Source organism: Bombyx mori, chromosome 13 (assembly GCF_030269925.1).
Source record: "Bombyx mori chromosome 13, ASM3026992v2".
Lineage (NCBI taxonomy): Eukaryota > Metazoa > Arthropoda > Insecta > Lepidoptera > Bombycidae > Bombyx > Bombyx mori.
Window position 1 is genome coordinate 3473925 of NC_085119.1, and position 21096 is coordinate 3495020.

The window sequence follows — 21096 nt, forward strand, 5'->3', positions numbered from 1 at the left end:
TGTGGCGCCGTTCGTGTGGCTAGCCTTGAAACCACGATTTTATCATCATCCCTTCATTATATGTTCTCATAATGTTTTTATAATGTGAGAAATAGGAATCAAGGAAATTTAATGTAAATCCTTTATACTGCAGCCTCGTTCTAACTGGCCAAAATCAGAGATATCGCAACGTGAATCCTGCTACAATCTTTAAGAGAGTGGAAGTCTTAATTGTAATTTGGTATTTTTTATTTTTTATTGCTTATATGGGTGGACGAGCTCACAGCCCACCTGGTGTTAAGTGGTTACTGGAGCCCATAGACATCTACAATGTAAATGCGCCATCCACCTTGAGATATAAGTTATAAGGTCTCAGTATAGTTACAACGGCTGCCCCACCTTTCAAACCGAAACGCATTACTGCTTCACGGCAGAAATAGGCAGGGTGGTGGTACCTACCCGCGCGGACTCACAAGAGGTCCTACCACCAGTTAAGTTTCTGTCGTAGCCCCCAAAACGGAGCTCGAGATTACTTCGTGGCAGATACCTGACTCCAAGGTTCAAAATACGTATTTTTATTGTGAATGTGAAGTAGATGATATGATCTTTCGGCGTAGGATTTACTTGAAATCTGTTTTCATCGTACAGCTTCGGAGGTGTCGTGTGTGGTATACGATAAGAGTCGCTTTTATACAAATATGGAACATAAATAAATAGGTAAGTGTAAAATTTAATAGAAATATATAAGATAAATATGGATTGTTCGCCTAGTTGATCTAATAGTTGAGCTTGGGTTCGATTCTCGGTCGGTATCATAGAACAAAAAGTCTCTTTGTTTTAAGACATCAATTATTTGGGATTTGAATGCGTGTACAATGAAAATGAAATGCTCTTCTACACTCAATTACTGCCAACTATTTTAATTGCTCTTAAAGGATGTTAACAAAGGATGACACCTTGTTACAAAATTAAAAAAAAATATTGAAATTTATGATCTTCTGGGTTAATGTTTTTCTAAACTACACATACATGTACATATGAGAGAATGACAATTCTCGTCGGATGTCAGCGTTACTAGACCATCAAACTCAAACAAACAAAAGAAGTACTTATCATTAATAAACAATTACTCCATTTATCATTTTCACGCTTCCCCATTAACTCTACAGCTATTGTCTGTTACAAATTTATCAATTAATTAATCAACAAATCAGTTGGAGCCGTCGAATGGACGCGCGCGCCGGACAATCGCCTTAAGAGCACACTATTTTTAAAACGAACTTGGATTCTTGCCATCAGCTGTGCTCGAATGCCAGTACGCCACAGTTAACCTCGCAACACACATCTTCCCTGAGCGTTTTAAAACGAACCCATAACCTAGACCGCGAAATATCAATGGGAACGTCTGAATGAGTTGCGAATACGCGAACGAAACTGAACCCGTTATAGCTTTCAGTACGGGTATAATGGCGCCGTGATTTAGTTCCGTCGGTCATGTCGCGACACTTATGGACGCTAACTCTAATTTTAATCTGCCTCCCTATCCTAGCCACAGTGATAACCGCATTCCGTATTCGCGACCTGCCCAAAGTTTCTCATGATAGTGCGAAAAAAGAACATTGTGATGATTGTGAAGCGAAGGTAGGTCATAAATTGAATAGCGTTCGAATCGATAGTGATAAACGACCGAACGTGGAAACAAAGAATGATGTTCGTGAAAAACTGGAGCAAACCAACAAAAAGCCTCTTGAACCTCATATTACTCATAAATATGTGACAAAGAGTGATAAAGATGACGACGATGACTTGGATGTTTCGAAGATAAGGCCAGCTTTTAAGAATGAACGAGTGAAGGCGCACTCTGTCGATTTGAAAACAAAAGCTGGTGATAAAAATAGTTGGAGTTTGTTCAGCGACGATTATGATAATGAAGACGATGAAGTTAATGATGATGATGATAATGATGATGATGAATATGGTGACAGTTATAGTGATGATGACGATGACGATGATGAAATGATCAGAAAGCATCCGATAACTCCTAAAATACCACGAGCTACAATTATTAATGTGAAAAAGAAAACAGACTTACCAAAATCTTATTCAACAGCTACTTTTAAAATTAGTGAAACTAAGAACAAATTAGAGAAACGTTTTGATTTTCATGACGATGAAGATGAAGATAGTGATGAAAATATTGATGATAGATTATCAAAATTTAGTAGGAAACAAACGAAAAATACAGAAGCAAAAAACGAAGAAAAAATTAATGTTAGTCACAAAGAGAAAAGTTTGCTAAAGGCCCAATCTAATGAAGAAATTCACAGTAAAGAAGATGGAGAAAGAAATAGTGGATTGAAAACAAAAGACAAACCAAGCCTCAAAGCAACCGAGAAAATGAAGGACGATGACACATTAACTAAAAATACTACAGATTCAAATACAAAGAATGCAAAACAGCATTTAGCAAAACATGATGTTGATCTTCGTTCAAATGAGAACTTTGAAAAAGATAAAAATAATGCTCGGTCAAAGATTAAAGATTCGAATATTCCAGAAAAATTCGACTCAACCGAGAGTAAGCGAAATAAAGTTAGTGACACCCAAGCCAAAAAAGCAATAGATGAGAAAAGTAAAAAAGATCAGCCATCAAAAACAGATTCAATAAAAACTGATGTTAAAAGTACCAAGCAAAGCACAAAACAATCGAAAATTAAAGAATTGGCTTTATCTTCTAGTAAAGAGGACCAAGAACCGAATAAAGAAAAACAATCAAAGGATCAATTATTAGCGCCTTCTGAAGAATCAGAAGATTTTCAAACGTCAACATTCTGGTCACCGCTAACATTCTTTTTAACAGATAACAGTAAAGAAAAAGATGACATAGAGTCACCACCACCAAAAAAAGATTTCAATGAAAAAAATGCGGAAGCGCAAAAAGCAGAAAGTAAAGCAAAATCTTCGCCATCTGTTTCTAAAATATCAATAAAATCCAAGTCGAATCTTGATGATAAAGCAGAAGTAAAAATAAAAACTACAGATACATCTATTAAGACAGAAAAACGCTCTGAAAACATGAAAACTAAAACCATTCCGCAGGAAATAAAAAAAGACTTAAAGAAAGAAACAAAAGATAAAAGTGAAAAAGCTGCAGAATCAATCAGTCATAAGTCAGTGGAACAAGCAACTTCAAAAGTATTAATTTCTCGCGAGTTAAAAGATGAGAATGATAGTGGTGGCAGAAATTTTGAGAAGAAAACAAAAGAAGACTCGAAAAAGCAAGAAACTCTAGGAGATGAATACAAGCTATTAGAGACTATGAAAGAATTTAAAGTAGAGCGAAGTAAAAAATGTACTGAAAAGCAATATATTAAAAATAGTAGAGAATCAACTGAGAAATTGGTAGACGGCAAAGAAGTTAAAAGTGGAAGTCATTTAAAACAAATGAACGATGCATTACAAAGAAGAAATTTATTGAAAAGCGAATTCGACGATTTTTATACGTTTTTTCCGACATTTGCACCGAATTTTTCGCGCATTCACAATCCAGAATGCAGACGTCACGGTCAGATTGTATTAAGGCAACTACGTGGCACTAAATTATGGGCTCTGAATAGTGAGTTACTTTTATTTATTGTCAACTTTCTTATAATTTACTGATTCATACAGTCGTTAATTCTGTTGACACTTAGAATTCCAAGAACGCTTACTAGATGTTAAAAAAAATATCAAACGGTAGTTTCAAAAGAATATTTTGACGTGTATATTTTGAATATATTTAAATAACATGTAAAATTCTTTTGAAACAAAATGAGTAAAATAGTAAATTTTCAACTTTTCAACTTGGTTGGTTTGTGTAACAATGTCTATGATTCTATTTCCAAAAGCCTATTTCTGCAGAAAATCCATAATGCGTCGCTGTCTGATAGATTAAAATTTCATTGATATTGCATTAACCAGAGGCTATGGTAGTTACTTAGCATTAGTTCAACTGAATCTAAACTTGCTTTCAGTTTATCTACATAAAAAAAAAAAACTCTACACATGAAGTAGAACATAATATTTAATGCAATTTTTAGGCAAATAAATTACACATGATATGTAACACGATTTTAGGTCATAGGAACTCCAGGGAATTGTATTAGGTATATTTTGCAGTTTATTATGGCTTAAAGCGTGTTAATGTTTCCCTATAGCACATTCGTGTCATGATAACATTAATATTTCAGTGCTGGATGCCACAGCTAAGATCCCCGCGGGAATCCTCCAAGGTAATGGCATCCAACTCGGTGATTTCGATCAGTGCCTCAGCAGTAGAGCTCGTGTACAGTTGGATACCGGGTCCGTCGTCAAGGTGCAGGGAAAGTATTGCTTGGTTCATTTGGACGTTAAGGCTGAACATCCCGAGCTGGAGACGCCGGTGCATTTGGCGCAAGCCAAAAACCTGATCAGAGGCCGGATTGATGATGTGAGTTTTGTAATTTAAGCGGATTTAAAGCATTTCAGCTTTGCAAATGAAACGAATATTTTAGCAATCCACGGATTGACCGTTTGGATATCGAGTTCATCGTGTTCTGAGTGAGGAATTTGAGAATGTCAGTGGACTTGTGTTTCTGGTGTAGGTTTATGAGGCTCCTTTACCACCATCATCAGCCCACAGATGTCCACGGCTCGACAACAGACTCCCCCAAGGTTCGCCATGATGACAGGTCTTGCTTAACCTATACCCAGCGAGTTTTAGCACCTTTAGCAAGTTGTTGGTCCACTTCGTGGGATAGTAATCATAAGGGGTCCATTTCAATGCCATAATATTAATGATATAGAAGATAAAGTATGGGTTTAAATTTGAAGAGTAGGAGATTTATACAATCCAATTGAGACTTCGACCTCATGGTGGGTAGCGGCATTCACGTTCTAATGTCTATGGATTCTATCAGATCTAACACCACGTGCGCTATAAATGCGTCTGCATGGTAACAAAATAGACTTCAATATTACCTCTTTCAATATTACCTATTTACATAGAATACAAATCGGTACAATACTTTGTTCAGCCAGGTCACTTTGTGCCGCGTTTTTCGACGCTGAGCTGGGGTATCTGTGTACCTTCAGCCTGCGATCCCGGGGATGTTGAACTGGTGTTTCGCGATGCCATTAAACACTATCAGAAAACCAGTGGATTTGCAATACGAGTTAAAGTTGAGGAAGAAGACTGCCATGTTGAGCCCTCTTCTGATTTATGGCAACGTTGGTTGGAACCGCCAGTACTTGCTACTTTGTGAGTTCCTTTTTATGTTTTTTATATTTAATTTAAGTAATAATCAGAATGTACGATTTTACAATATCTAATTTATTATTATTATTTATTTCATTAAATTATGAAATCATTGATGCATTACAGAGTATTTTACGGTGTCATCATTCTGTTAGTTATTGTGGGAACAGTACAAGACTTTCTCGCGAGACTCCCAGCAGATGAGGGCGTTGGTGAAGGCAACAATAAAGGAAATAAAGAAAGAAGTCAAACAAAAGGTTGGCTTACTGAACATACAGCTTTTGGTTTTCGTATTAAACTTTTACCCTAATATTACTTAAATGCTGCTCTATTTGTGAAGACAAGTTGATAGAACTCACTGAAACTGATATTTGGTGGTATCCCTAATTTTATCATACAGCTGCTGTCCCATACTTTAAACTAAAACGCATGCTTCGTTGCAGCAATAGGGTTGATAGTGGTAGCTATGCATCATAATGCGCCCTTTTTATTTTCTGTCTTACTGGATCGTTAGGGATCTAATCAGTATCCTAAGGGTATTTTAATTCCAACGTCCTTCCCATTTCGGCCTATGCCCACAATGAACATTAATATGGAATGTGATCCAATGCTTTTAGGATGATCGAGATAATGTTTAAGGACGGACAACGGCATCTGGGCTTCACTAGACGCTTAGCCCAAATCTTCACTAAGCGTTTATAATTGCCACTCAGTATAATATTAAAGTTTTCTTCTTTGATTTCAGATGGTATATTCACTGTATTTTCATTGTACAGAACTGTCAGTAAGCTTACAGCTTCTGGAACCTCAGACGAGATACCTTGCATCCATGGAGTGAGGGCCATCGCGACCATAGCTCTTTTGGTGGCGCATAAATTCTTCCCAGTTGCTAATATGCCGTACACAAATAGATTGAGGATTACAGAAGTAAGTTAATTGTAGCTTTATGAAGTTGAGGAATTTTCTAGCATATTTCAGTTGTCGTGTCCTAAAAGTTGAGTGGTCCGGTGCATTCGTATCGGGTGATGCGAAGATGGATGTATTTAAATCTTTCTGGTTACTGGTGGTAAGAAAGAAAAAAAAGAAGTCATCGTGGCCTAAAGGATAAGACGTCCGGTGCATTCGTGTTGAGCGATGCCCCGGTGTTCGAAACCCAGGCGGGTACCGGTTTTTCTAATGAAATACGTACTCAACAAATGTTCACTATTGACTTCTACGGTGAAGGAATAACATCGTGTAATAAAAATGAAACCCGCAAAATTATGATTTGCGTAATTTACTGGTGGTAGGACCTCTTGTGAGTCCATGCGGGTAGGTACCATCACCCTGCGTATTCCTGCCGTGATGCAGTAAAGCGTTTCGGTTTAAAGGGTGGGGCGGCGGTTGTAACTATACTGAGACCTTAGAACTTATATCTCAAGGTGGGTGGCGCATTTACGTCGTAGATGTCTATGGGCTCCAGTAACTACTTAACATCAGGTGGGCTGTGAGCTCGTCCACCCATCTAAGCAATAAAAATATATATATGGTTTAATTTACTTTACAATTAATAATACGAGTACTAAAGCCGGTAATATCATATACATATTTTCTTTAAAGATACAAAAAAAGCTGTTACTTGAATGTATTGCAGCCACGATTACAAAAAAAAATGTGTTTACGGCATCATCACTGTCATTACTCTTAACGATCTATTTACCTCTTACTAATGTGTTTAGTATGAAAATGTATTTAATTTATTTCAGTAACTGACTGACATTGAACGTAAAGACGCCTCAAACCAAGACTATTTTATAGCATCCTTGAGTGAAATCGAGAGCGATGTTTAATCAAATACATCTCAGGATAGATTTGTGAGATCTACGATCTTATTTCTAGATTAGCAAAGGCTATTTTTGTTTGTTAATTCTGTATTGTTAAATTTGTTTTGTCTCTGATAGCTGGTGTTATCTTTGGCCGGTTGCCACGACTTGTGAGTTTGGCGTTTTGTTGTACGCGCGACGTCCAAACTGACTCATTTGATCGCTAAGGTATTCGAAAACGGATCAGTGGAATGCTTTAAGAGGTCAATGTAATATTTTCATTGTATGAATGTGAAGGGAAAATGGAAAAATGTAAGAGACCCAATCTAAAAATAAATTCGCGTGTCTATGATTTCACATTCGACAGGAGTATTCAATTTTTAATTATGGCAACAATTTAAAATAAGGTCAGACGTAAGATTGTCTAACCGTTTACGGTGAAAATCATTATAAATGTAATTATAAACCTCCTTTTGTTGCTGACTGACTTCGGTGATATTTACTTACTATTTATGCAAACAACATTAAAGCTGTATTCCTCCCGCGTCCTTTGTCTTGCGTTGCTCTGCGAGAGTTTAAAAAATATATCTACAACTCGACCAAGCTAAGTTTGCACCTCGCATCGATTACGTCACACTGCCGCTTGGGTATGGTCTGAAAAAAGGATTCGCTATGACTTTATAAATGTAAATAAATGTTTGTTATATTTTACTTTGCATTTATTGTTTTTAACAATATATTATACATAGGTACATTAGAATATAGCGATATCGGGTTTTTGTATTAAGACCACCCGGGCGTTCTTGCACTTTTTAAATTTGTATCCCAATTGCTCATTAAAATTTTCCTTTGTTTCTTTTTTTAAGGATTATGTTTCTCCCTTCACTGTGTATCACCTTTCCTTTCATTTTAAATTATTATTTAATTTTAATTTAAAATGTTGTTCCCACAACAATCCTGTCGAAGTAAAAGAAAATGAACATTAAACATTCTGTAACAACAGTTCAACAAAAACTTAACAAAAATAGTCCAATAATGTAACTAAACTTCAACATAAAACTTAACAAGAACAGTTAAAAAATTTAAAATGCAACGGATAGGGAGACGAAAACTCGTATGACGCGTGTCGGCGACAAAGATGCTAACGGTACTGACGCCATAGATTATACACTTAATATATTTGAGAGCGACAGGGCGATCGCGGGAAGGTGAGCGGCGAAGCGGGCGGGGCGCCGCATTCCAGCGAGGTGCAAACTTAGCTTGGTCGAGTTGTACTTCCTTAATCGGACCGCCTCAAGCGCATGCTGCCCATGTAATCGCATTCAATTCTCAAAATTATAAGTTTCATTTAATAATCGGTATTTTTCAATAAATAATTCTTTCATAATTAGAATGATCTAGACAGAGCTTCTACATAGATTATTATAATGTTTTATTTGTACTGGTTACTATAGTATGAAATAGCCCATTCAATATTCGTTAAATACCTTCGATCGACAAATTATTTCTCGGTTGAGTTCCTGAAAAACGTTTTGCTTCGTTATTTGTGTCAGGCGTTTGAATTCGTACATTTTGTATCGATTGATAATTAGAGGAAAAGCGTTGCTAAAACATCTGGTACTACGTTCATAGTATTATCAAATGCTCACGGTTCCTGTAATGATTATGTCTGCGTAGGTGTTCCGACCAACTCTATGTTTTTTATCTATTTCTGCATATGCAATATGCATTCGTAGAGTATTGGAGTTCTTTGGACACATTATTTGAAAGGAGGGTCACAATCTTGAGCAGCTGATGCTGACGGGCAAGATAGAGGGCAAACGTCCCAGAGGACGCAGTCCCACGAGATGGTCGGACCAATTCCGATCTTGTCTGGACATTAAGCTCCACGATGCCCTTCACGAGGCCAAGGATTGCAGCGGACGGAGAACAACATGTACAATTACATAAGAGATAGATGCAGTGGGGGAGTCACGACCCTCAGTAATGAGGAGAACGACGCAAGGAGGAGGAGGATCTAATCTATATCTATTCTATTTACTACTGTTATTTCCAAATCACTGCTCCGTCGTAGTAATGGGTATTTACGCCTCATCTACCAAACGCTTCTTTTAGTAGATGGCACCGTTCCACCACGGCCACGGTCAAGTTTCAGGGACACGACCTTCAGTAATAAAGAAAGCGACGAAGAAAAAGACCATTCTACCTACTAATCATGAAAATTGTGAATTATTCGACACGGCCTTTTATTACTACCTAGAAAAAAGCAATTGAGAATATGGCCCATCTGATAGTGAATGCTACCGTCGCTGCTTACCACTGAGTATACTCGGCAAGCCTGGTTTAAAGATGCATGTCATAGTGTCCGGAAAAAAACGTGCAGGGAAGTTAACCACAAAGCCGAATGGTATGTGGTATGAAAGATCTCTGGAAACGGACTGTCGATGTACGCAGCGGTTCCAGATAGTATACAAATAATATCAGCTTCGGTGGCGGGAGATCCTGTGGTAAAAAAGGATTAGGGGGATCATCTTGAACAATTCCTCAGGGCATACAAGGGACATACGCTATAAAACACAAGGAGAACCGTAGACCCAGAGAATCCAATTTACCCGTGATAACGTGTTTATCGACATTCTCGACGTCAACAATGATATTAGATTAAATGATATAAGTGATTTTAATTATATATTACTGTATACATGGGTAAGCTGTGATTATAGCACAAATATCAATGAAATAGCAATGAAAAAATAAGTAAATAAATATTTTACGTCAACCTGTGAGAAATCACTATACCTTTAAACTATCGATATATTAATAGGTGAAGTAAAAACTTTGTATCCCTTTTTACGAAAATTGCGCGGACGGAGGAGTATGAAATTTTCCACACTTATAGAGAATATAGAGAAGAAGTGCACAATGCTAATATTTTTTTTAAATAATGCGTAAAAGATACATTAAATCAATAAAGAAAACATTACACACACTACATACCATGTATTTGACGCACACACGCATGCATACTATTTATTGTCAAACTTTTGTTCTTGACGTCTGCGGTCAAATTGAAAATAGATTAAATATTGTTTGTCTTTGTTAATATTTTTTATAGTGTAGTCTTGGCGAAATTTGTGACTATAGAAGTATAAAACACAATCATAATAGTGTACAAACTTACAATGCCAATTAATTATAGTCGAATTTCGACTACTGCGGGACCTCTAGTTATAATATATTATCATTGAGAAATTGTCAGAATAACCCGACCAGTTTGAAAAGTAGCTTTTCATTATGAGGTACGGGACAGCGGTTTTCAAACTTAACATAAAACTAGAGGAATAAAATTTAAAAAGTCCTGAATAAAGCCCGAAGGGGAACTTAAACTTCAAATTCTGCTTTCAGACAGTAAGTTCACCAATGTGGTCGTGGTGCAGAGCCGGATGGATGTTCACGGATTGCTTTCTTCTTTTAAGTGGAACTCTGACTGCTCACCGCATGAGCATCGACACAGAAACAGCGGCACCGAAGCGTCTCTTCTCCCGATATATCAGGTACACTATCCCACTGAATCGTTCGATCATTAGAGACGCCCAACTAATCATAAAGCGAATCCGATATATGTGATACGAATGTACAGCTTACTCGAGAAAGATGAAATCGATTGGTTAAATATATTGCATTGATTGTTCTGCGAATGTCAAATGTTATAATGAAAGAATGTAAAACATATAATAGTATTACAAATCTTGTTAGAAATGCATAAGGCGTCTCACCAACGCTATGCAAATTTCGTAAGAAAAACTAAAACATAGTACAAATTGAGTCTCACAATTCTAGTAGTTATTGAACGCCACTGATAAGACAATACATAATTTTAAGGATTTTAAAGATAAATAAAATACCTTTATTACTTTCTTTTTTAACCTATACATTCTGATGTTAAGCATAACAAAACATCAAAATATTAATTATTAGCTTTCAAAGTTTTCTTTCATCTGTTTTACTTCGATAAGCAAGTTTTGAAGTTTTTAATTGATTTTAAGAGCAGCACTTTGATCAGAACAGTAACTAGTTGCATAATACTTCCGTAAAAGCGTTGTTCGTAGTTTTCTCGGAAACAACAAGCAATTGCAATTAATAAAGGTTGAGTGAAATTATACTCGAAGGTTTGAAATTTTTAGACTACCGAATGTCTTGTAAACTTCAATTATATATTTCACATTGCGCACCAGGACCAATTGAAAGATAGTAATGGATGCTTCAAAGACAGTGATGTAATCAATATGTGAGAGACTAAATAAATTTAACAAGAAAATTAAATCGAGAATATAATGGGAGATTACATTAGGGTTTTTATTCGAGAAAGTTTACATAAAAATATATATATTAAAAATAGATTCAGGTGTTCGTTAATTTATGGTCATCGCCAAAATCAATATACATATAATAAAACAGTAGTCCGGTGTGTATGTACATTGAATAATAATAATAACATAAATAGAAAGAAGTAAATAAAACAAAGGAACGAAAACCAGCGAATTTTTTAATTATTTTCTGTCTGTCAGTCGTTTGTTTGTATTGATTTAGGATTCGTAGAATAATGTTTTTTTGGATTTTATTATAATGTTACAAGTGCCAGTAATAGTATTATCGTGCTTTTTATTTTCTTTTCTTTGTTGTTTTGTTGTAGGCTGCCCACAGGTTGTTATTACTGTGTGTGTGTTCAACATTGTATTTGATTTTTGTTTTGTTTTTCTTATTTTTATACTAGTTTATACCACGCTCTAAGTCTAGTACACACGTATCTAGCCTTCATTCCCGCAATGAACCAAAGGGACACACACGGGGGTAACTGAAAATCAGTTATTAAAATTCCCTTTACATGCATTTACACGTACAAGAAACAAACATGTTACATGCAAAAAAATAGACATAAAAATTGTCTCGATTGATGTTATCAAAGCTAACCGCTAGTCTTTTTAATCGATTGACATTTAATAGTGACGTCCTCAATTTAATTTATTGATGGGATTAATCAGATTTACTGTGATTTGATTAATATGCAGATTCGTAATGGTATGTTGTAAGGCAAAAATCTAATTAAGTTTTAATCGCTTATGCTTATGTTACGCAATCGTGTTGTTTTTGACTAGATCGCAGTTTTTGAAAGTTTTATTACTTATGGGTCAACAGTTAGTGAAGACCACGGAATAGATAAATAAGGTACCTTATTTATCTATTCCGTGGTGAAGACAGATAAGAAGAAGTAAAAGTTAATAAAAAAGTAATTAAATACCATTGTCTCGTCTGTTTGTCAAGTGATTTCTTTTTTCTTTTTCTTTGTATTCATTATTGACAGCTTTAGTGTTGTCAATACATTTTTGAAAACAAACATTTCTAAATGTCAATACCAAAACAGAAGAGAAAATGTAACACATAAATTTAATCTAGATCTTGTGTTGATAGTGATATGGTCGAATTTCGATCATTGACCGAGCACTAGTTATGTTTCTATTGCCGAATAAAGGTTCTCGTAATTCTCCAGTGATTGTTTAGTATCCAACGGGTTGTTGGGATGTTTATCGAATCCCTAGCTGAACTCCTAGAAATAAACAGCCTATAATTCTTTCCAGATTGACTCCAGCGTTGCTGGCTGTAGTATTGTTTTACGCTTACATCTGGGATAACATATCGTCGGGACCAATGTGGGGTACATTCGTTACGAAGAACGCCGAGATTTGCCAGCAAGGATGGTGGTGGAACTTGCTTTACGTACAGAACTACTTCGGTCTTGAAGAAATGGTAACTTTTTGATTGAATTGTGTGTGTACTCAGATATTTGTATTTTTTTACCTTGAACTACGGGAAATTCCATTTTATTAGTACAAAGAGGAGCATACGAAATGATGTGTTAGTTATTAGTTCATATATGACAGCGGTAGGCAGCGGCTTGGCTCTGCCCCTGGCATTGCTGAAGTCCATGGGCGACGGTGACCACTCACCATCAGGTGGGCCGTATGCTCGTCTGCCTACAAGGGCAATAAAAAAACAAAAAGAAAAGAAGGGAATATATTGGCCTATCTTGTGTAATCGAATCAAAGTTAAATTGGGTGAAACACTTATATGCACTACAATTTAAGAGCTAAATTGAAAATACTTCTTTGTTAGGCAGAATAATATCAAACAGCCATACTCTTTATATATTTCTCAAAATTTGAATTACTGATACCCAGAGCTTGCTTCTGGAAGCCGGTCAGTCGGCTCATAGCCAACGGTAGGCTGTCCGGTAGCTGAAAATCATGTGACTTTTTTGTTTTTCTTTTTTTCTTACCTAAGCTAAGAAAGAGCCTTGAGAGGCTATATCAGCGTGACCTTAACTAGTATTTGAGCTCACGGGGCTCAAACCTGACGACATTGCTAACACGAACCCTAGCAAGAGCCGTGCTTCGCAGAATCTACCACCGGATCGGAAACGCGACCCACTGCTTAACATCGACGATATGAAAATTGATTGTTGTAATTTTTTATTTAGTTCTTTTCTATATTAAGCCGTTCTTTCAGTATTTTTTGTTTTTGATAAACTCATCACATTTCTATTGACTAATTTCAGTGCGCACCTCAAACTCATCAGCTAGCCTTAGACATGCAGTTAACTATACTTGGAGGCATTGTCGTTTGGGCGATCCAAGTGAAGAAAGGTTTATCTTTGATCCTTCTGCCGGTTCTGCACGGCGTGGCTGCGTATTTGAGGTACTCCACGGTACGCGATCATCGGCTTACACTGTTGGCTTATCACGGTGTTAGGTAAGATTTACTTTAACAATAAGGGACTTTGATGAAAAACAAGCGGCCCACTCCGGTTTCGCTCGGGTCTTTAACAAAAATTACAACGATATTTGACGTTGTTTTATTTTTTTAAATAAAAGAACACTTATTGCGGCTTAACTATAATAGTTAGATATATGCTGTCCCGACACTTTTTGTAAATAATAATGTGTTCTACAAAGTCGTAGTACATTATTTTATCCTATCATCAATAGTTTTCGCAGGGCACGCGATGTAAAGAATATTTTAGGTAATTTTTTTACACTTTGAGTTACATTATTGGAGTTTTAGTAAGGATCCCTATTTTTTTTCAAAAAAGATTATAGCCTATGTCGCTCGGGAATAGTGTAGCTTCCAAACAGTGAAATAATTTTTCAAATCGGTTCAGTAGTTTTGGAGTCTATTCAATACAAATAAACAAACAAATCTTTCCTCTTTATAATATTATTAGTATAGATTATTATAGATGAATCGTCAATTCGAATGAGCTGTAAAAAGCGGTTGATAGCAACAGGGCTGGGTGATCTGATGTGATTGCGTTACTGTAAATTGCATAAATGAAGTATGCTAGTATGCTGTTTCCATTTTTATTCTTGCTGGCGAGAAAAAAGCCAACTCCAAATCATAGACGTTTTTTAATTCACTAAAAAAACTTCACATGATTAAAGATCCATAACTGTGAGACTAGCCATTGTCCGTAAAAGTCTCAGCAAGTTTTTTTCTATTAATATATTTTTAAATGAGGTCGTTATTTAAAATTTAAGAGGTTGAAAAAATATTTAGTAAGCAAAGTCAAACTATTAACAAATCTAACTAATCTCCAAAAGTATAATTTATGCTGTCGCTAAATTGATTATAGATTTTTTTAAATCTGAGTCCTTCAAATCATTGATATTTTTTTCCCTTAGCAAAATATAATATATCATTCGGGTCTAGCGTTTTATTAACTAACTGCAATCAATATAATCAAGTCGGAATATCTTACATTATATCCGGATATTTATTTATAAGGGGATAATAATAGTAATATTTGTGACGTCCATGCCGAGTGTCGACCAATAAGCCCTATTAGCATCATCCTATCTCTTACCGAGTGCATTCTGGGCGAACAAGTGATTTCTCGAAAAACGGGCATTACGTTTTTTTGAGTATTAAGCCGGATAATTGCTAAAAGTCGACATTTATTAATGGTAGGATATATATTGTGCCCAGATAAGTAGGTACCGTCGTACCATCTATTTCTGTCGCGCAACAAACAAGTTCCAGGTAGAAGGGTGGGGTAGCAACTACGCAATATAACTGCGAATTCGTCACGTGTCTCAGGCTGCCGATACGCACCAAGTGCGTGAATTGGCTAACTCAGTCGTTATAAAAATGTCAAAAGAACCACTTCTTAATTAGCTTTTTAGCGGTAGGCAGCGACTTGGCTAGCGGTAGGCAGCGGCTTGGCTCTGCCCCTGGCATTGCTGAAGTCCATGGGCGACGGTAACCACTCACCATCAGGTGGGCCGTATGCTCGTCTGCCTACAAGGGCAATAAAAAAAAAGCTTCTTTTACTACATTCCTGGCTTGAGGTTTTTTTTAGATAAGTGGAAGAGCTCATAGCTTGCCTGGTGTTAAGTCTAGTGGTTACCGAAGCCATATACATCTATAACTTAATGCGCTACCCACCTTGAGACATGAGTTCTAATTTGTGTAGTTACAATTTTTTATTGCTTATATGGGTGGATGAGCTCACAGCCCACCTGGTGTTAAGTGGTTACTGGAGCCCATAGACATCTAGGACGTAAATGCGCCACCTACCTTGTGGTATAAGTTCTAAGGTCTCAAGTATAGTTACAACGGCTGCCCTGCCCTTCAAACCGAAACGCATGACTGCTTCCCGGCAGAAATAGGCAGGGTGGTGGTACCTACCCGTGCGGACTCACATGACGTCCTACCACCAGTGGCAGGAAGTGTTGAGATCCCATATTGCTAAGTATCACTCTTCTGCCGTGATGCGGTCAAGCGTTTTGTATAGCTTGACCGATGTCTAAAAGTAGGGGGAGGCATTATGTTCGCTTCGTATGGGTTCTGGAAAGTTAATTATCAAATTATTTATAATAAAAATGAATTCAATTAAATTGATAATATTATTGTGAGTTAGATGGGTCCCACGCACAAAGCGATATTACAAACTACAATTCAAATTCGTATTTATGATGACGTATTGTCTACTTATTCAAATAATAACAAATTATAGTATGCGTATTTAATTTTAGTCATTATGTCTGGTTTGATTAAAAGTTCAAGTTCCGTGTCTTCTTTTTTAAAATTAGTATTTTCTTATCCGAGATAACAACAACTAAATTCAATTAAGTAATTATTCAAAATTTAATTAAATTAATTTTAAAACCTGTATTTGTTTTTTGACTATTATAATTTGAATGAAACAAAAATTTAAAACATTAAATTTTAAATGTGTGAAATACGAATTGTCATTGTAGCCTTCATAGAGAAACCAATTACTTCTCTGAGAGATTTCATTGCTAATTTATGATTATCCAGTCGGCATGAGAGCAAGTTGTCTCATTTTTAACAATTCTTGATACTCTTTGAATTTGAACCATATCCACTTAATATTCATATCATTCATACGGACGCTTTTTTCTCTTGACGACTAGATGAAGCGGATGGTTTACCAGATTCTAAGTGATCATTGGGGCTCATAGATATCATAACGTGAATACTGTCATGCAGAGACATCCAATTGAAATGTACAACAGACATTATCACATAGTGAAAATATTTAATAGGCTTTTCTAATTCCACTGAGCTCTATGTCTGTTGCAGTGTAAGCCAGCTGTATAGGACTGCTCGTTTGAGCTATACATCGACATTGCACCGATCTACAGCATACCTGATAGGAATCACATTGGGCATGGCTTTGACAAAACCAACGAGACACGGCAAGGTAAATTATTTTGTACCATATCCGATACGTAAAGAGTTTTGGTGCTTTAACTGTTGTGACAACCAACACTAGCTAGAGCCTATAGCTCAACGTAATCTCGTCCGCTTTGAGATGTGAATCTGAAGTCTGAGCTTGATTTTTTTTTTGCTACCTAAGCTAACAGCATTGAGAGGCTGTTTCAGCGTAACCTTAACATCTTAACTAGTAGGTGAGCTCACGGGGCTCAAACCTGACGACAAGTATGCCGGTGTTCTGTGGCATTCGAACCTATTAGTTAAGGTAACGCTGAAATAGCCTCTCAAGGCGGTGTTCGAATGCCACAGACAGGTATAAATGGTGGTAGTAGGACTTCTTGTGAGTCAACTGTGTTAGGTACCACTACCACCCTGCCCATTTCTGTCGTGAAGCAGTAATGCGTTTCGGTTTGAATAATGAAGCAGCCTGTACTCTACTGTAAAAACTGATTAATCCGACCGACCGACGGGGCAATGCAAGGCTGCCGTCGCCTGAAACATGACTTGTCGAATCCCCCTGATTCACCCTCGGTGATTTTAGGACCCTCACGAACCGGTCACCGTCCTCGTCGAACTCGTCGATTACGACGAGCGAACTAACCCATAGATACAGCCCAGAGTTTCTCGCCGGATCTTCTCAGTGGGTCGGTAGGTCAGGCTGTGAACTCTTTCCGTATAGAAAATAAATAAAATTATTTTTTTGTTCCAATTTGTAATATTCGTGATTATTCTCAGATTATGACTCTAGTTAAATATTTCCTGATAAATAATATATTACAGATAATCCTAACACTTGGTTGGCTAACCAGTGGTATGCTCTGGGCCTTGGTCTGGTGGGCAGGCATCGACTCAGGCTCTACCAGCTACCGCTACAGCGCATCATTCGCAGCTCAGTATGCTGGACTAGCGCCGATTGCATCCGCAATGGCTATAGCTTGGCTGATTTATGCAGTTAATAATGGCAACTATGGTAGGTCCCTTTACGTGGTTTAATTTTTTTTGTAACATTAATCAGCCATTGCTATCAGTTACTCTGGTATATAGTTCACGTGAATATCACGGTCAGCTTAAGACAAGGAGTCGTGGTCATAATTGTATAGTTGTCCTATTCATGAAACTGGGACACGTTGTTCTTTTACGGTAAAAGTCTGTGGGATGTGTTGTGAATTCACACGGGTAAGAACTACCACTCTGCCTATTGATTTTGAAATAGTCACATGCTGTTATCTGAAGCGTGAGATAGCTTTTATATTTTTTCCGGATTTCGACCTCATGTTTCCACGTAGGCAGCCGGATTCATACAGTAAGGTGTCGGACCTTTTTGAAACATGTAAGACTGTCTCTACGTTTTCAGTCTTTTTTACTTAATAATTTTTGTAACTCTGCTAACAACATTGGCAGTGCTACTCATCTGTCACCGAAGGTTAATGAAGACTTTATTTTTACTTTCTCAGGTCTGCTATCTCAGTTCCTCTGCTGCCGGCCTTTGGCTATAATCAGCCGTCTCTCCTACGCTCTCTATTTGTGTCAGTTCATAATCTTTATGACCAACTTGGGCGTTGTCAGAAATTCAAGTGAATTCACTTTGATGTCTCTGGTAAGAGAATTTGTGCAACAAGTATTACTTGATAAGAATGATAACACTTAGTAACACTACGAACGAATGAGTATTCTGAACTTTTCTATTAATTTATCAAATATGTAATTTCCCGCTTGAGGGGTTGAGCAGTCGTTCTTAAATACAATTTTCCCCGGTAACCGTACTCGTCGAACTCGACAAGGAGGTCGATGTGCAACCTAACCCATGCACCAGCCCGCTGAGTTTCTCGCCGGATCTTCTCAACGGGTCGCGATTCAGATACGGTAGTAGATTCATTCGCGAAGCAGCTGCCCTTGAGTTGTTAGATCTCCTTTGGAGGCGCTCGGGCAGCTGTTAGCAAATCCCACCTCTTCTGGCTGAGCCTTTGCTCGCCCACCTATCCTGGTGAAACTGGGAAGGCCTCCGGGCCAACAGTAATCTTTCAATCATAAAAAAAAATACAATTGATTGTGACGCTTCGACCTTATACCTCGAAAAATTTAGCTGCACTGTCTATGACCTCTAATAACCTTTGAAAACTAAGCGAGGAGCCCGTTCAATAACAGTTAATTGGTAGATTTAAAAATACAGTTAAGTAGCAGATCATTATAAAGACCTCTTGGCTCTATATAGTCGGAAGTAGAGCTTATTTTAATATTTAATAGACATGCAAAACGACATTTAAATTTAGAATAAATCTGAAGATATTTAGAATTTACTCAATATATGCAGACCTTTTCTATACTCCTTTATATGCATAATTCTCATATACAAACATCCATTTTATAGTACAAACCTTATATTCATTATTTAAACCTCAACGTAGTACTAACTAACGGCTTGGTTATGCCACAGATATGGCCAAGAGTGATGGGACAAAGATTACATTTGGAGAAATTTCGGTACTTTGTAAATAGATATCATCTTTTTACATTCGTAATCATTAGAGGTTGTTTTTCAGTCACGTCAACATCATCAAAATCAAAGTTGAAGAACTTAAAACATGTATAATAAAATACGTTTTTAAAATTTTAAACAACATTTTTTTTATGATTTACGTGGTTAAACTTGGTTCTCCGTGTCATCTTCTTCAAGTTGTCAATTATGTTCTCTCGAGTGTTTAATTTATAATACGTCATTGTAATTCATTGTATGAATATCATCGAGTCAAGATGAAATTCAAAGATCAGTTATAGGAGTTTTTTAAAATTACATTATTTCTAATAGATTTTCCAAAAGGCTATATATAGAAGATTTATAGGTTTTTTCTAATTATATTATTGTTTAACAGTTTCTCAAAAAGGTTATAACTTTTGCTTTGGCATTGTTCTAAAATATTACTATTTACTTGGCATTCATCGGTAAGATACTGGATACTAAAACAGTATCTTTCGGTAACGGTATAGCTGTATCTACTAATTTGCCCACAGCAGTCAAGATAGTTTTGATTGAATTCAATGCTACCTTGACTCTCTCGGATATTTCTGATATGCTTGTGTTGAAGTTCCCATCCTAGATTATGTTAGATTTGTAGATTAGTTGTAGTATCATATTCCTGACGACTACTGCTCCCATACTATAATAATTAGCGGTGGTGTTTTACTGGGTTTTTCTTCTCGGGTGCTCTTTTCGTTTTACATGTCAATTATATGATAACGTACAACAAAATGGAAATGTAACTTTTTTGAATAATAATCTTGGGTACTTTTCTCCTCAGGTCGATTTACAGGAAATAGCAGCGATTCTGATTTCGTCAATTATCCTGACACTAACTCTAGTAATTCCAATGCAATCTTTTCATAAGCTACTAAAATTTTCATTCAAATTCGAAAATAATCTACAAAATGGGCCAAAAACAGAGAAAAATGAAACGAATTCTAAAGAACTTTATTCGAAATCAAAAGAAGAACGAGAAATCAAACAGAAACCTAGAGCTCACTTTCTAGCTCACAGAGAAGTGTTAGAAGAAATACCCGAAGAAGAAGTCGAGTATGAAATGCATAGACATAAAAATGAAGAACTAGATGAAATTGTAGAGGAAGAAGAAAACGAAGAATTAGGAGAAGTAGATCAACATCATTTTGATGAGGAATTAGATGTTATTGAAGAAGAACAAGGGGGAGAGGAGGCTTGGGTGGAAAGGGAGTATGACGAAAGACCTTATTCTAGAGAAGACAACGAACTGGATGAATGGGAGTGGACAGCTAACAATGAAGATGGTGCTCAATTTTTTCGAAACATAAGATAGCATTCTTGTTTTAATTAAACGTAATTTGAAATGTGTTTTCCGTTTTATTCACTGCTAAATTAAATTATATGCTAAATTAAAAAATAATAATATTTTATGTTTAATGGCTTAATTTAATGAGGTACTTGGAAACTTAATTATGTGTAATTTTAAACCTGTTAGATTATTAGTGGAAATGGACACTAGGGCGCATTTAGAAGAATGTAAGCGAAGAGCAGTCAATATATTAAGGATTGAGGGTGTGTCTCGGAATAGGTGGCGGAATTCACTTTGTTGTCCTGTGGGCTTCGATAGCTGCATAGGGATTACAAGACCATGAGCTCAACTACACCTAGTGTAATAGTAAATGGCCTGTGCATTAGACGCCTTCAGCTCCAACACTAGGAGCAGGCTTAGGGACCCCGGTAACCGTACTCGT

At 36.6% G+C, this 21096-nt stretch overlaps 1 protein-coding gene across 1 annotated transcript; it reads left to right on the plus strand.

Annotated features, from left to right (window-relative positions):
• Positions 1 to 1135: 1135 nt before the first annotated feature.
• LOC101744370 (uncharacterized) lies at positions 1136 to 20713 on the plus strand. Its single transcript, XM_004928055.5, has 12 exons — positions 1136 to 3595; positions 4209 to 4447; positions 5034 to 5257; positions 5381 to 5511; positions 6000 to 6181; positions 10462 to 10610; positions 12693 to 12861; positions 13670 to 13863; positions 16717 to 16837; positions 17632 to 17821; positions 18306 to 18448; positions 20148 to 20713. The coding sequence occupies exons 1-12, from the start codon at positions 1474 to 1476 to the stop codon at positions 20676 to 20678; spliced, it is 4395 nt and encodes a 1464-aa protein (XP_004928112.3). The 5' UTR covers positions 1136 to 1473; the 3' UTR covers positions 20679 to 20713.
• The last annotated feature ends 383 nt before the right edge of the window (positions 20714 to 21096 follow it).

What these genes read in the sequence shown, in the direction of transcription:
- LOC101744370 (XM_004928055.5), top strand. Translation starts at nt 1,474, where the DNA reads ATGTCGCGACACTTATGGACGCTAACTCTAATTTTAATCTGCCTCCCT. An exon ending in CTCTTCTCCCGATATATCAG is followed by an intron (nt 10,611 to 12,692) that starts GTACACTATCCC and finishes AATTCTTTCCAG; the next exon opens with ATTGACTCCAGCGTTGCTGG. An exon ending in AACCAACGAGACACGGCAAG is followed by an intron (nt 16,838 to 17,631) that starts GTAAATTATTTT and finishes AATATATTACAG; the next exon opens with ATAATCCTAACACTTGGTTG.